Genomic DNA, 15822 nt, shown 5'->3' with positions numbered 1-15822 from the left:
TGTCTCAGAAATGGGGGCTTTATCGTGCAATAGTCCGTACTTTGTCTTTTATGAGGACAGAGCGGAGCTCAGGACTAGGCAGCAGTTCCTGCCGAAGGTCGTCTCTGCGTTCCACTTAAATCAACCTATTGTGGTTCCGTCAGGTTCTTGCACTTGAATTGGATGATGTGCGAGCCTTGAAGATCTATGTCAAGAGAGCGGCTCGGATCAGAAAGACTGATTCCTTGTTCGTGCTATATGATGCGCAGAAAAAGGTTGCCCTGCCTCTAAGCAGTCCACTGCTCGTTGGCTTAGGCTTACTATCCAACAGGCCTATGTGTCGGCAGCCTTACCGGTTCCACAGTCTCTGAAGGCACACTCTGCAAAATCGGTATTCTTCCTGGGCAGCTGCCCGTGGAGTCTTGGCCTTGCAACTATGCTAAGCTGCTACCTGGTCGGGGAAGAACACCTTTGTGAAGTTCTACAGGTTTGATACCCTGGTCAGAGGATACCCAGTTTGGGCAAGTGGTGCTGCAGCAGTGTCTGCACGTTCCCACCCGTTCTAGAAGCTTATTAATGCCCCCATTGTAATAAGTCTCCCCAATATCCCTTATGGATGCTAGAGAAAATAGGATTTTAATTTTACCTACCGATTAATCCTTTTCTCGTAGTTCATAAGGGATATTGGGCGCGCACCTCGGTTCATTGACTTTTCTGCAGGTTGTCTTTTCTATGGTTACCTGTTCAGCTGTTGCTGTTTGGTTACCAGCCATTGCTGGTTGTTTTATGTTAGTGGTGAGCGGTGTGTGAATCTCACCACTCATTATGTTCCTTCTCTCGTGTATGTCCTTTCTCCATCGGGCTATGTTTTACCTATAACTGCCTGTGGGAGGGGGCATGAAGGAGAGGAGCCAGCACACCAAGTGAAGACATTTTAAAGTGCACCAGCTCCTTTGCACCCACTCTATACTTTTGGCTTATAAAATTGGTTGTCTACATCTTACAACATTTCTGCGAACTGTCCAGTGAAAACAATGCTTCATTCTGCAAGGTGTCGATCACAAACTCTAACTTAAGACTTTCTATGCTACACACGAGTGCATATAGGTAGTCTAATATGCTCTTGTTTGTGAAATGCCTATCCTTTAATTTTACTTTCTCTGTCATCCATCTGGGGAACGCTGCGCCGTTACTTGTGGGTTAGAGTGTGTGGGTAGTGGAGCTTGGCACAGAACCTGTAGAAAAAACAAACTACTCGGCCCCTCCCAACTCCAGCCTGATTAGCCAGTACCTCAGTTTTTGTTTTGTGCCTGGAGTATCTCGCTTCTCCGACCCCCCCCCCCCCCCCCCCCTTCCCCTCCAAGGAGGTGACTACGGAGACTCTACTGCTCCTTTTTACTGTGGGGACCGAGTGCGAGGGGGTGATTGAGCCGGTCTGCCGCCAGACACTCAGTGTTTTTGGCGCAGCGGTCTGACAGCGGGGGCAGGATTAGGTGCGGCGGTGACGTTGATGGGAAGGAGGCACTTCCCGCCTTGGTACACCCGTGCACTTACGTCCAGCCTCTATGGATGACTCTAAGCTCCAGGCGCCATCTTCAGCCGGAGGGGGAGTACTCTGCACAGCACATGAAAACACACACACTACTTCTTTTTTTTTTTTTTTTCTCAAATTACACATTTAAGCTTCTCACTCTGCTCGGTTCAGACGGGGATTAGCAAAAACAGCAAGTATATTAGTGACCTGTATTGTTATGTATACGAACGCCTATATTTTAGGGCACTCATTGTAAGAGGGGGCTTCACTGCGAGAACTAATATTATTGAGGTTCTAAAGGCATTTGGGAATAATTTTAAGTTTTGAGAGACCTTTTTATTTGTTGTTCAACTATTTGATAGGAATATGGCCACTAAGCTGGACAAATCTACTAAAGGGAAGACAGCTTCGGTTGTGTATTTTGCCTGTGCACAATGTGGTTCCAAACTATCAAAAGGTAGCACGGACGTGGGTACTCTGTACAACATGCTCTGGTACACCAGTAGCGGGCCAACAGGGAAGTTCTGTAGATCAGTCCATGCCTCCGTCGCCAAAACACGTGGTAGATGCCATTTCAGAGTTAAGTCAATCCCAGTCAGGGGTGGCTCCCACTAAGACGTCTGAAGAACCACTGTGGGCTAAAAATACGGGCAAACATATCTCGGACTTAAGTCAGTCCTCGGATAAATTTGTAAACTCTTCAGGTGGTTCGGCTGCTACGAAACGGACACATCTGTTACCCGCCATAACCTTTCCGGTGGAGGAGTCCGATTCTCTGGTCCCTTCCTTGGAGGAAGGTGAAGTAGACCCAGAATGGGAGGATACTTCACCTTGGTCCTAACGGCCCTTCAAAAGTCTCAGTTTGAACCTTTTTGGAATCCGTGGAACTATGATTTCTAACACTCAGTTGTTTTTCTTTTGCCCATTGCCTCAGCTAGGTGGGTTTCGGAGTTGGCGGCGCTGTCTTGCAGTCTGCCTTTGTTGGTCTTTCAATGATGACCGCGTGGTTTTGCGTACAAAACCCTTCTTTTCTTCCTAAGGTCGTTTCGGCTTTCCACCTTAATCGGGACATTGTCCTCCCGGCGTTTACTCCAGCTTCCTCCGGGGAGGAAAGCCATTTGGCCTTATTAGATGTGGTTAGGGCCTTACGCATTTACTTGTTTCATACTGAATCTATTCGTCGTCCGGATACGTTGTTGGTGCTGATTGACGCACCCAAATGAGCTTGGCCGGCCTTTAAGAACTCTGTGGCTCGTTGGGTAACTTCGGCCATTTGGTAGGCATACGTTTCTTCTAACATTACTGTACCTGCTCCAATACGAGCTCATTCTACTAGGGCTGTTGGAGCCTCTTGGGCTGTTCGTGGGGGTGTTTCTGTGGAGCAAAGTTCTACAGTTTTCATACGTTTGATTCAGAGATTGCCTCTGTTGGGCGTCCGATTTTACAGACTGCTCTGCTATCTACGTCTCCCTCCTCTCATTTTGGGAAATCCCACAAGTAAGAGCGCAGCGTCCCCCAAATGGATGAAAAAGAAATAGGGGTTTTTGTTTACTTACCGTAAATCTCTGATTCCATCTGGGGGACGCTGCGATCTCTCCCGTATGTTTGTCTGGTTTAGTGGTTATGTTCTGTCTCGCTTGGCTAAATGTTAACTGAGGTACTGGCTAGTCAGGATTAGAGGGGGGAGGAGGAGTTTTTTTTTTTTCTTCTTCTTTTTTTTTTTTCTATAGGTTCTGTTCAAACTCCACTACCCACACATTCTAGCCCACAAGTAATAGCGCAGCGTCCCCCGATGGAATCAGAGATTTTATAAGTAAACAAAAATCCCTACTTTAATGCACTCTTAAATTTTGTACTTGATTGACTTTTTTTCTTTCTTCTCCCCCCCCCCCCCCCCCCCACACTTCTGTGTTTGCATTTTGACTTGTAGATTAAAGACACTGGTGCTAATCTTGCCATATGTCAGTGGGGCTTTGATGATGAAGCAAATCATTTACTGCTACAAAATGAGCTGCCTGCTGTCCGTTGGGTTGGAGGGCCTGAAATAGAGGTAAGTAATGGACTCTGCCACCATCACTTCTATTTGCTATGTGATATTAACCATCCTTACAAGATGCTTTGTTCTTCCAGTTAATTGCTATTGCTACGGGAGGACGTATTGTTCCGCGATTTTGTGAGTTAACTTCTGAGAAACTTGGCTATGCTGGAATAGTTAGAGAAATATCATTTGGAACAACCAAGGATCGGATGCTTGTTATAGAGCAATGCAAGAACTCAAGAGCTGCAACCATTTTCATCAGAGGGGGGAATAAGATGGTAGGTGTGACTATTACAGTTTGAGTACTTGTTCTCGTGGATAACCTTAACACATTTAAAAATTGTCTTTCTGCTGCGGGGTACACTGGGCTCCACAAGGGTTAACATCGGAGTGTAGATAGAGTAGGATCTTGATCTGAGGCACCAACAGGCTTAAAGCTTTTGACTGTTCCCAAGATGCACAGCGCCACCTCCTCTATAACCCCGCCTCCATGCACAGGGAGCTGTTTGTAAATTGGTGCCAATGCAGTATGCATGCACTTAACATGGGGCTGACCTAGGCAGCCTATTCAGAGCTTCAGTTCAGAAGAAACAGAATACATTTTTGTACAGAAACTACAAGCCTGCAGCAAGCAAAGTCTCATAGACTTCCCTGCGTGCAGCTCCGTCACCCCAGCGGCGCTGTATACTCCCGCGCCCTGGTTGCTGGGTCACTGCAGCGGAGGCGCAGTCTTCTAACCGTGAGTCACACACGCTGCCGTCTCCTAGATCGCGGGGCCGCAGACAAGGGGGAGGTAATGGGCTCCTGTACCCGCTTTTACCGCGATCCAGCGCGGCAGTGCTGAATACTGGGCAGCCGCTCCACTAGCCTCCATGGTCAAGTCATGGGCACAGGTCAGGGGGAAATCTTATTATAAACCCCCGTTTTTACACTGCCCCCAAACCCGGTGGGGATTCCAGCAGGGGGAGCAGGTCGGACCTGAGGCCCCTCCCCAGCCCCAGGGCACCATTTCAGCAATGTTCCCACCCTGGAGCTGCTTCTCTCTCTCTCCCTCATTCCCGGTCAGCAGCCATTAGACAGAACCTTGCTGTTCCTGGGACTGCTAGGGCAAATCCTCCTCTGTGGTACCGCCTGATTGCCAGTGCTGTGCTTCCTACAGGACACTTGAGTATTCTACCTGTCACTGGGGCAGTGTTAGTTAAGAGAGTTCATACAGAGTATTACTTTGTATTGCTAGTCCAGTGCGGTTTATGGTACATCATTTCTCATACGTCCTAGAGGATGCTGGGGATGCTTCAAGAACCATGGGGTGTAGACTGGATCTGCAGGAGACATGGGCACTTTAAGACTTTGGGTGTGAACTGGCTCCTCCCTCTATGCCCTTCCTCCATACTCCAGTTTAGATTCTGTGCCCAGTGAGACTGGTCACACACGGGAGCTCTACTGAGTTTCTCTGAAAAGATTTTGTTAGGTTTATTATTTTCAGCGCAGCACAGCAATCCTCATCATAGGTTGGCAATAGAATATATAAGTGCCGAGGCACTATATTTCACCTTCATCCACTAGGGGCCACTGGAGCGCAGTTACAATGGGGAAATAGTAGGCAGTAATTGGGAGCTGGCACTTTAAAATTCTAACACTGTGGCTAGCTCCTCCCCTACTATCTCCCCTCCAAGCCAGTCTTTAATTTGTGCCCAAGGGAGCTGGTTCACTTGGGTCTTCTCTGAAGAATTTTTTTTTTTTTTTTTTTTTCTTCATTCTTTTCTCTTACTTGCACACACAGACTGGCAGCTTTGCCACTGCCAGTCTGCACCGCGGGAGCTGCCGGCGGGGTCCCATCACAGCTGCGTGCGGCTCGGGATGGGCCTCGGCTGAAGGAGATACTGAGCTCTCCGGAGCCGGCCGGACAGCTGCGTGTGTCGGGGCCGCTCCACCACACGCTGCAAAGATGAGTGTGTGTGCCCCCCCTCCCCAACAGTGTTTAATCAAAGGCGGCAGGGGGGCTTGAAGGTAACTCTGGTTATTTTTTAATTTATTTTAAAGAATCTTGTCTCGCGCTCCCGCCCGCTCGCCCCCCTCTCCGCTAGGATCCCCGCTCAGCGCGGCTCACAGAGCCGCTACGGGGATCCTGCAAGAGGCGCAAAGCATGTTTAAATTTGGCGCCTTTGCGGAGGGGGCGGAGCTTAGTCCCGCTCTGCGCCGCCGGAAGCAGCGCGCGCTGGCGGCCATTTCCTTTGCTGCAGCGCGGGACGGAGGAGCGCCACGGACCTGTGGGGAGCACAGTGAGACAGTTACAGTGGGTAAGGGGGGCACCTACATCGTCTTTACAGCCTGTCACTGCACAGTATCGTGCAGGACAGATCGGGCTGCTGTGGCTGCATTATTCCCTACTCTCCCCCCTCCCTCCCCTTCTACCTATTGCTGTTTTCCTGTGGGGGAGGGTCACAGTGTTAGGTGCTGCTATGGCCAGTAAAGGCTCCAAGGCAACACAAAAACAGGGTCATGTTTTATGTGAGGAGTCACAGCCATCTGCTCAGCCCTCCTCAGAACCCCAGAGCGCCCCGGCATGGGCGACACAACTCACAGAGGTTATGTCCCTGCTGACTGGGGAACTGAAGGCCTCTCGGGAGGATAGGGAGGTGACCCGGGTCCGACATCTTGTCCCGGTACCGGAGCCAGAACCTGCATGGGCTGTCTCATTGGCAAAGTCAGTGGAAGGGCTTTCTAGGGCTGTAATCCCTTCATAAGCCCCGTCCTTTAGCCCCCCCCCCCCCCCCCTTAACAGGCTTCTAAAGAGATTGCTAGCCTCTGTGTTGCAGGACTTTGACCATGATATGCCTCCATTAGATGAGGCGGGGTTAGATATACAGAATGTAGATATACAGGATACTGATGACGATCAGGTATACGGGGACTCTGAACCAGTACCTCAGGGTATAGAGGCTCTTATTACTGCTATTCGCTCAGTATTACAGGTGGACGCCTTATGCCCTTCAAGGTTTGGCACCAACCACTGCCTGCCGTTGACCTTTTCAGTTTCAGAGAAGCTGGATGCGCTCCTAACGGCAGCCTGGAAACATCCAGACGCAAAATTTCAGGTATCAAGAAAACTGTTGTCTTCCTATCCTTTTCCCGCAGATAGCAGGACACGTTATGAGACCTCTCCGATTGTGGATCCTTCGGTGTCTGATCTGTCCAAAAAGATGGTCCTACCGGTTCCGGGAGTGACTTCGTTTAAGAGGCGTCAGATAGGGGTGTAGTACTGGTGATCGGCGGTCTCCTGACCGCCGGTCACCTTACCGACGCCGGGATCCCGGCAGCATACCGACGCCGGGATCCTGGCGGGGAGGGGCGAGTGCAGCAAGCCCCTTGCGGGCTCGGTGGCGACCTGCGGTCGCCACGGGTTCTATTCCCACTCTATGGGTGTCGTGGACACCCACGAGTGGAAATAGTCCCTGTTGGTCGGCATGCCGACCATCGGGATAGTGAGCCGTCGGGCTCACGGAGGAGGTCATGTGACTGTCGGTCAGCTGACCGGCGGTCACATGAATACCATCCTCAGATAGGAAGTTGGAATCTACCTTAAAGAATATTTACTCTGCGGCAGGGGTATTACATCGCCCGGCGCAGGTAGGTTGTTGGGTCAACAAGGGGAAGGGGAATACCCTCTGCACAAGTTAATAGTCAATACGTTCTTTTAAGTATAATGAAAACCCCAAATAATACACATACTTTGGTTACTATACCTAATACTGTGTTGGGGGTGCTGCCACAGACAATGAGATTGAGAACAAGAAAAAGGGATAGAGAAGATTCTCTTGGTTGGTGCACAAAGAGAAAAAATATTGATTAATTTGAAAGATTCTTTCATATATTTCACATCAGTTTTAGTGGTTGATAATAAAAGTTACATTTTATATTTATTAAAATTAACCAGTATTTTTTCTCTTTGTGCGCCAACCAAGAGACAATCTTCGCTATCCCTTTTTCAGGTTGTTGGGTCAACAAGGCGATCGAAGCTTGGGCGGAGCATTTGTCCTCTGCAATTCGTGACGAATTGCCGGCGGATCAATTGATAGAGTTGGCAGAACACATCCGTGAATCAGCCCTTTTATCTTTGCGAAGCGTCCAAGGACATGGGTATTCTCGGAGCTAGAATTTCTGCTTTAGCAATTGCGGCCCGCAGAGCTCTCTGGCTCCGGCAGTGGCAAGCGGATACTGAACCCAAAAGGGCGGCAGAAGCGTTGCCCTTTACGGGTGAGGTTCTGTTTGGTAAGTATCTGGATGCCTGGATCTCTCAGGCCACCGGTGGTAAGTCGACTTATCTTCCTTCTGCTGCTCCAGCCACTCGCAGGCCATATAGGGGTCCCTCTTTGCGATCCTTTTATGCCCCTTCCAGGTTTCGAGGCCAGGGGTGGAGCTTCTACCTTCTGTGGCCATAGAGGTAGAGGCGGCGGCAGGGGTAGAGGTTCCGCAGCCTCAGCCCAGTCAGAGGTTAAGTCCTCTACCACTACCACCGCATGACGGGCTTCCCTCCCCCTTGGGAGATCACAGGGTGGGAGCTCGTCTGGGGGATTTCAAGGAGGTCTGGGTACAGTCCTGCCCAGACGTTTGGGTCCGGGATCTAATCACTTGCGGTTACAAGCTCGATTTTCAGGAACAACCGCCCCAGCGTTTTTTTACCACAGGTTTGCCAGTTTCCGACAACCGAGGGGTTGCCTTACAGGCAGTGGTCCAGAAGCTTCTATCCGCAAGGGTGGTGATCCCTGTTCCCTCTCATCATCGGAAACAGGGCTATTACTCAAGCCTGTTTCTAGTACCGAAGCCGGACGGCTCGGTCAGGCCAATCCTGAACTTGAAAGATCTCAATCCGTATTTGAGTGTATTTAAGTTCAAGATGGAGTCCCTCCAGTCTGTTATTGCGGGGTTGGAAAAAAACGAGTTTCTGGCATCCATAGACATCAAGGATGCATACTTACATGTTCCCATTTGGCCTCCTCATCAGGCTTTTCTCCGGTTCGCAATACAGGACGCTCATTTACAGTTCCAGGCCCTTCCTTTCGGTCTTTCTTCTGCTCCCAGAGTGTTCACAAAGGTCATGGCGGTCATGATGGCCCCACTTCGGAAGCAGGGTGTGACAATTGTTCCCTATCTGGACGATCTGCTAATAAAAGCAAGCTCGGCAGAACGGTTGCTTCAGAATATCCGGATGACTCAGGACCTTCTGAATCGACACGGGTGGATCCTGAATTTCCCGAAGTCTCGCTTATGCCCCTCACAACGGCGGCTGTTTCTGGGGATGATTCTCAACACGGTCCGTCAGAGGATTTTCCTTCCTCAGGAAAAGATCCTGTCTCTGCAGACACTGGTAAGGTCGGTGCTTCTACACCGTCGGGTGTCAGTGTATCTGTGCATTCGCCTTTTGGGAAAGATGGTAGCAGCGTTCAAAGCTCTTCCATACGGTCGCTTCCACTCTCGACCGTTTCAGCTGTGTCTTCTACATCAGTGGTCAGGATCTCATCTGTTCCTTCATCAACGGGTGACACTATCTCCAAAGGCACGGTCGTCGCTGCTCTGGTGGCTCCAGTTGACACATCTGTTGGAAGGAAGACGGTTCGGTGTATGGGATTGGACTCTCCTCACCACGGACGCCAGTCTGCGATGCTGGGGGGCAGTGACCCTGGAACATCGTTTTCAGTGGCGCTGGTCAATCCACGAATCCGCTCTCCTCATAAACATTCTCTAACTAAGCGCGGTGTACAGTGCCCTGCTTCAGGCACATCACCTACTGCGCGGTCGAGCGGTCAGAGTTCAGTCCGACAACGCCACGACAGTGGCATACATCAACCGTCAGGGCTGCAATCGCAGCCGTGCGGCGATGAGGGAGGTCACCAACATACTTCTCTGGGCGGAGAAGTGTGCTCTGTCCTTCTCGGCGATATTCATTCCGGGAGTGGACAATTGGGAAGCCGATTATCTAAGCCGACAGGACATGCACTCGGGAGAGTGGTCACTACCTCCCCAGGTGTTTCCACATTGTTAAACACGCTTGTGACTAAATTGACGCCCCTTGTGGGACCACCTTTGCCACTGCAGCAGTTTATGGTCCCTGCTGTAAACCCGCCATGGGTGGATCAGCTTTCCACTCAGTTACAGCATTTGAACCGATCTATGACTAAATCTAAGGGTCACTCTCGCCCGCTTAAGACTAAGTCATCTTCTAAACGGGCCATTACCTCCTCCCAATCCACGGCTATTCCAAACACGTCCTCTTACGAAGACTGTGCATATACTGATCCCACAGACACTGACACAGATGTTTCTGATGGGGAAGGGAAATCATTTGTGGATGTCCCGGATTTGATTGAGGCAATCGGACTCATTCTTCAGGTGGCTGATGAGCCTGAGATTGTCTCCAAGAAACCGATAGGTTTAAACGTAAGAAGGTGGTTTAAACAAGTTTTCTCTGACGTCCTAGTGGATGCTGGGTACTCCGTAAGGACCATGGGGAATAGACGGGCTCCGCAGGAGACTGGGCACTCTAAAAGAAAGATTAGGTACTATCTGGTGTGCACTGGCTCCTCCCTCTATGCCCCTCCTCCAGACCTCAGTTAGAATCTGTGCCCGGCCCAAGCTGGTTGCACACTGGTGGCTCTCCTGAGCTTCTAGTAAAGAAAGTATTTGTTAGGTTTTTTATTTTCAGTGAGATCTGCTGGCAACAGACTCTACGAGGGACTAAGGGGAGAGAAGCGAACCTACCTGCTTGCAGCTAGCTTGGGCTTCTAAGGCTACTGGACACCATTAGCTCCAGAGGGATCGAACACAGGGCCCGTCCTCGATCGTCCGGAGCCGCGCCGCCGTCCCCCTTGCAGAGCCAGAAGCAAGAAGAACATCCTGAAAATCGGCGGCTGAAGACTCCGGTCTTCATTAAGGTAGTGCACAGCACTGCAGCTGTGCGCCATTGCTCCCTATGCACACCACATACTCCGGTCACTGATGGGTGCAGGGCGCTGCGGGGGGTGGGCGCCCTGGGCTGCAATTAGAGTACCTTACATTGGCAAACAGCACATAATATAGTCTAAAAAACTATATATGTGCAAAAATCCCCCGCCATAATATAAATATAAGAGCGGGAGAAGTCTGCCGAGAAGGGGGCGGGGCTATCTCCCTCAGCACACTGGCGCCATTTCCTCTTCACAGCTCCGCTGGAAGACAGCTCCCCAGGCTCTCCCCTGCAGTTTCCAGGCTCAAAGGGTTAAAAAGAGAGGGGGGGGACTAAATTTAGGCGCAAACTGTATATGTAAAGCAGCTATAGGGAAAAATCACTTTGTTAGTGTAAATCCCTGATTATATAGCGCTGTGGTGTGTGCTGGCATACTCCCTCTCTGTCTCCCCAAAGGACTTTGTGGGGTCCTGTCCTCAGTCAGAGCATTCCCTGTGTGTGTGCTGTGTGTCGGTACGGCTGTGTCGACATGTTTGATGAGGAAGGTTACGTGGAGGCGGAGCAGGAGCCGATAAGTGTGATGTCGCCCCCTGTGGGGCAGACACCGGAGTGGATGGATATGTGGAAGGTTTTAACCGACAGTGTCAACTCCTTACATAAAAGGTTTGACGACGTGACAGCCATGGGACAGTCGGCAGCTCTGTCCGCACCTGCCCAGGCGTCTCAGAGGCCATCAGGGGCTCAAAAACGCCCGCTGACTCAGATGGAAGACACAGATGTCGACACTGGAGTCAGACTCCGTGTCGACGAGGATGAGATAAATGTACAGTCCACAAGGGCCATCCGATGTATGATTACGGCTATGAAAGATGTTTTACACATCGCTGACATAAACCCGGTTACCACAAAAAAGGGTATTATGTTTTTGGAGAAAAAGCAGCCAGTGACTTTTCCCCCATCTGACGAGTTGAATGAACTGTGTGAAGAAGCGTGGTGTTCCCCTGATAAGAAACTGGTGATTTATAAGAGGTTACTGGCGGCGTACCCTTTCCCGCCAACGGATAGGTTACGTTGGGAAACATCCCCTAGGGTGGATAAGGCGCTCACACGTTTATCTAAAATGGTGGCACTGCCCTCTCAGGATACGGCCGCCTTAAAGGAGCCTGCAGATAGAAAGCAGGAGGCTATCCTGAAGTCTGTATATACACACTCAGGTACTATACTGAGACCTGTAATTGCTTCGGCATGGATGTGTAGTGCTGCAGCCGCATGGTCTGATACCCTGTCTGACAACATTGATACCCTCGACAGGGATACTATTTTGCTAACTGTAGAGCATATTAAGGATGTAGTCCTATATATGAGGGATGCACAGAGGGACATTTGCCGACTGGCATCCAGAATAAATGCAATGTCCATTTCTGCCAGGAGAGTATTATGGACTCGGCAGTGGACAGGTGATGCTGATTCTAAAAGGCACATGGAGGTTTTGCCTTATAAGGGTGAGGAATTGTTTGGGGATGGTCTCTCGGACCTCGTATCTACAGCAACAGCTGGGAAATCGACATTTTTACCTCAGGTTCCCTCACAGCCTAAGAAAGCACCGTATTATCAGGTACAGTCCTTTCTGCCCCAGAAAGGCAAGCGGGTCAGAGGCGCTTCCTTTCTGTCCAGAGGCAAGGAGAGAGGGAAAAAGCTGCACCAGACAGCCAGTTCCCAGGAACAAAAATCCTCCCCTGCTTCCACTAAGTCCACCGCATGACGCTGGGGCTCCACAGGCGGAGCCAGGTGCGGTGGGGGCGCGTCTCCGGAACTTCAGCGACCAGTGGGTTCGCTCACAGGTGGATCCCTGGGTTCTGCAAGTAGTATCACAGGGATACAAACTGGAGTTCGAGGCGACTCCCCCTCGCCGTTACCTCAAATCAGCCTTGCCTGCTGCTCTCAGAGAAAGGGAGGTAGTACTGGCGGCTATTCACAAGCTGTATCTTCAGCAGGTGATAATCAAGGTACCCCTCCTTCAACAGGGACGGGGTTACTATTCCACAATGTTTGTGGTACCGAAACCAGACGGTTCGGTGAGACCCATTCTAAATTTGAAATCCTTGAACATTTATATAAGAAAGTTCAAGTTCAAAATGGAATCGCTCAGGGCGGTTATTGCAAGCCTGGAAGAGGGGGATTTTATGGTGTCACTGGACATCAAGGATGCTTACCCATTTATCCACCTCACCAGGAGTACAGGACTGTCATTACCAATTCCAGACGTTGCCGTTTGGTCTGTCCACGGCACCGCGGGTATTTACCAAGGTAATGGCCGAAATGATGATGCTCCTCCGAAAGAAGGGAGTCATAATTATCCCGTGCTTGGACGATCTCCTTATAAAGGCGAGGTCCAAAGAGCAGTTGCTAGTCAGCGTAGCACTATCTCAGCACGGCTGGATTCTGAATATCCCAAAGTCACTGCTGATTCCTGCGACGCGTCTGCTGTTCTTGGGCATGATTCTGGACACAGAACAGAAGAAGGTGTTTCTCTCGGAGGAGAAGGCCCAGGAATTATCATCTCTGGTCAGGAACCTCCGGAAACCAAAGCAGGTGTCGGTGCATCACTGCACGCGAGTCCTGGGAAAGATGGTAGCTTCTTACGAAGCAATTCCCTTTGGCAGGTTCCATGCAAGGATCTTTCAGTGGGATCTGTTAGACAAGTGGTCTGGATCGCATCTCCAGATGCATCGGTTGATCACCCTGTCCCCGAGGGCCAGGGTGTCTCTGCTGTGGTGGCTGCAGAGTGCTCATCTGCTCGATGGCCGCAGATTCGGCATACAGGACTGGGTCCTGGTGACCACGGATGCAAGCCTCCGAGGTTGGGGGGCAGTCACCCAGGGAAGAAACTTCCAAGGACAATGGTCGAGTCAGGAAACTTCCCTACACATAAATATTCTGGAACGAAGGGCCATTTACAACGCCCTGAGTCAAGCAGAACCCCTGCTTCAAAAACAACCAGTTCTGATTCAGTCAGACGACATCACAGCGGTTGCCCATGTAAACCGCCAGGGCGGCACAAGAAGCAGGATGGCAATGGCAGAAGCCACAAGAATTCTTCGATGGGCGGAGAATCACGTGATAGCACTGTCAGCAGTGTTCATTCCGGGAGTGGACAACTGGGAAGCAGACTTCCTCAGCAGGCACGACCTCCACCCGGGAGAGTGGGGACTTCATCCAGAAGTCTTCAGGCTGATTGTAAATCGCTGGGAACGGCCACAGGTGGACATGATGGCGTCCCGCCTCAACAAAAAGCTAAAAAGATATTGCGCCAGGTCAAGGGACCCTCAGGCGATAGCTGTGGACGCTCTAGTGACACCGTGGGTGTACCAGTCGGTGTATGTGTTCCCTCCTCTTCCTCTCATACCCAAGGTACTGAGGATAATAAGAAAAAGGGGAGTAAGAACTATACTCATTGTTCCGGATTGGCCAAGAAGAACTTGGTACCCAGAACTTCACAACAGAGGAATTTCAGCTGGGTCGATTTCTGCACTTCCTACAGTCAGGAGTGACTATGGGCCTAAAATTGGGTTCCATAAAAGTCCAGATTTCGGCCCTGTCTATTTTCTTTCAAAAAGAACTGGCTTCGCTGCCTGAAGTTCAGACGTTTGTTAAGGGAGTGCTGCATATTCAGCCCCCTTTTTGTGCCTCTAGTGGCACCTTGGGATCTCAATGTTGTGTTGGATTTCCTAAAATCACATTGGTTTGAGCCACTTAAAACCGTGGAGCTAAAATATCTCACGTGGAAAGTGGTCATGCTGTTGGCCTTGGCTTCGGCCAGGCGTGTGTCAGAATTGGCAGCTTTGTCGTGTAAAAGCCCATATCTGATTTTCCATATGGACAGGGCAGAATTGAGGACTCGTCCCCAATTTCTCCGAAAGGTGGTATCGGCTTTTCATTTGAACGAATCTATTGTGGTGCCTGCGCTACTCGTGACTTGGAGGATTCCAAGTTGCTGGACGTAGTCCAGGCCCTAAAAATCTATGTTTCTCTGACGTCCTAGTGGATGCTGGGGACTCCGTCAGGACCATGGGGAATAGCGGCTCCGCAGGAGACAGGGCACAAAATTTAAAAGTTTGACCACTAGGTGGTGTGTACTGGCTCCTCCCCCTATGACCCTCCTCCAAGCCTCAGTTAGGTTTTTGTGCCCGTCCGAGCAGGGTGCAATCTAGGTGGCTCTCATAAAGAGCTGCTTAGAGTAAAAGTTTTGATAGTTTTATTATTTTCAGTGAGTCCTGCTGGCAACAGGCTCACTGCAACGAGGGACCTAGGGGAGAAGAAGTGAACTCACCTGCGTGCAGGATGGATTTGCTTCTTAGGCTACTGGACACTAGCTCCAGAGGGACGATCACATGTACAGCCTGGATGGGTCACCGGAGCCGCGCCGCCGACCCCCTTGCAGATGCCGAAGTAAAAAGAGGTCCAGAAACCGGCGGCTGAAGGCTTTTCAGTCTTCATGAGGTAGCGCACAGCACTGCAGCTGTGCGCCATTGCGCTCAGGCACACTTCACACCGGCGGTCACTGAGGGTGCAGGGCGCTGGGGGGGGGGCGCCCTGGGCAGCAATGTTAATACCTTTCTGGCTAAAAAGAATACATCACATATAGTCCATGAGGCTATATGGATGTATTTCACCCCTGCCAGGTCTCAGAAAAACCGGGAGAAGAGCCCGCCGGAATAGGGGGCGGGGCCTATCTCCTCAGCACACAGCGCCATTTTCCTACACAGCTCCGCTGCTAGGAAGGCTCCCAGGCTCTCCCCTGCACTGCACTACAGAAACAGGGTAAAAAACAGAGAGGGGGGGCATTTTTTGGCGATATTATATATATTTAAGCAGCTATAAGGAAACAACACTTATATAAGGTTGTTCCTATATAATTATAGCGCTTTGGTGTGTGCTGGCAAACTCTCCCTCTGTCTCCCCAAAGGGCTAGTGGGGTCCTGTCTTCTATCAGAGCATTCCCTGTGTCTGCTGTGTCGGTACGTGTGTGTCGACATGTATGAGGACGATGTTGGTGTGGAGGCGGAGCAATTGCCGGTAATGGTGATGTCACCCCCTAGGGAGTCGACACCGGAATGGATGGCTTTGTTTATGGAATTACGTGATAATGTCAGCACGCTGCAAAAGTCGGTTGACGACAGACGACCGGCAAACCAGTTAGTACCTGTACAGGCGTCTCAAACACCGTCAGGGGCTGTAAAACGCCCTTTGCCTCAGTCGGTCGACACAGACCCAGACACGGACACCGAATCTAGTGTCGACGGTGAAGAAACGAACGTATTTTCCAGT

General features: G+C 50.6%; 1 protein-coding gene across 3 annotated transcripts in view; it reads left to right on the top strand.

The window, feature by feature from the left end:
- The window catches only part of CCT5 (chaperonin containing TCP1 subunit 5), a 187837-nt gene that overhangs the window by 100926 nt on the left and 71089 nt on the right, over positions 1-15822 (top strand). For all 3 annotated transcript variants that reach the window (XM_063922762.1, XM_063922761.1, XM_063922760.1), the window contains exons 7-8: positions 3444-3563; positions 3644-3829. In XM_063922762.1, coding sequence (XP_063778832.1) covers positions 3444-3563; positions 3644-3829 — 306 coding nt within the window. The remainder of the gene's footprint in view (positions 1-3443; positions 3564-3643; positions 3830-15822) is intronic.

The sequence above is a fragment of the Pseudophryne corroboree genome, chromosome 5, assembly GCF_028390025.1.
Source record: "Pseudophryne corroboree isolate aPseCor3 chromosome 5, aPseCor3.hap2, whole genome shotgun sequence".
NCBI classification, from domain to species: domain Eukaryota; kingdom Metazoa; phylum Chordata; class Amphibia; order Anura; family Myobatrachidae; genus Pseudophryne; species Pseudophryne corroboree.
Note: the sequence above shows the minus strand (reverse complement) of the source record. Positions and strands in the feature narration are given on the sequence as shown.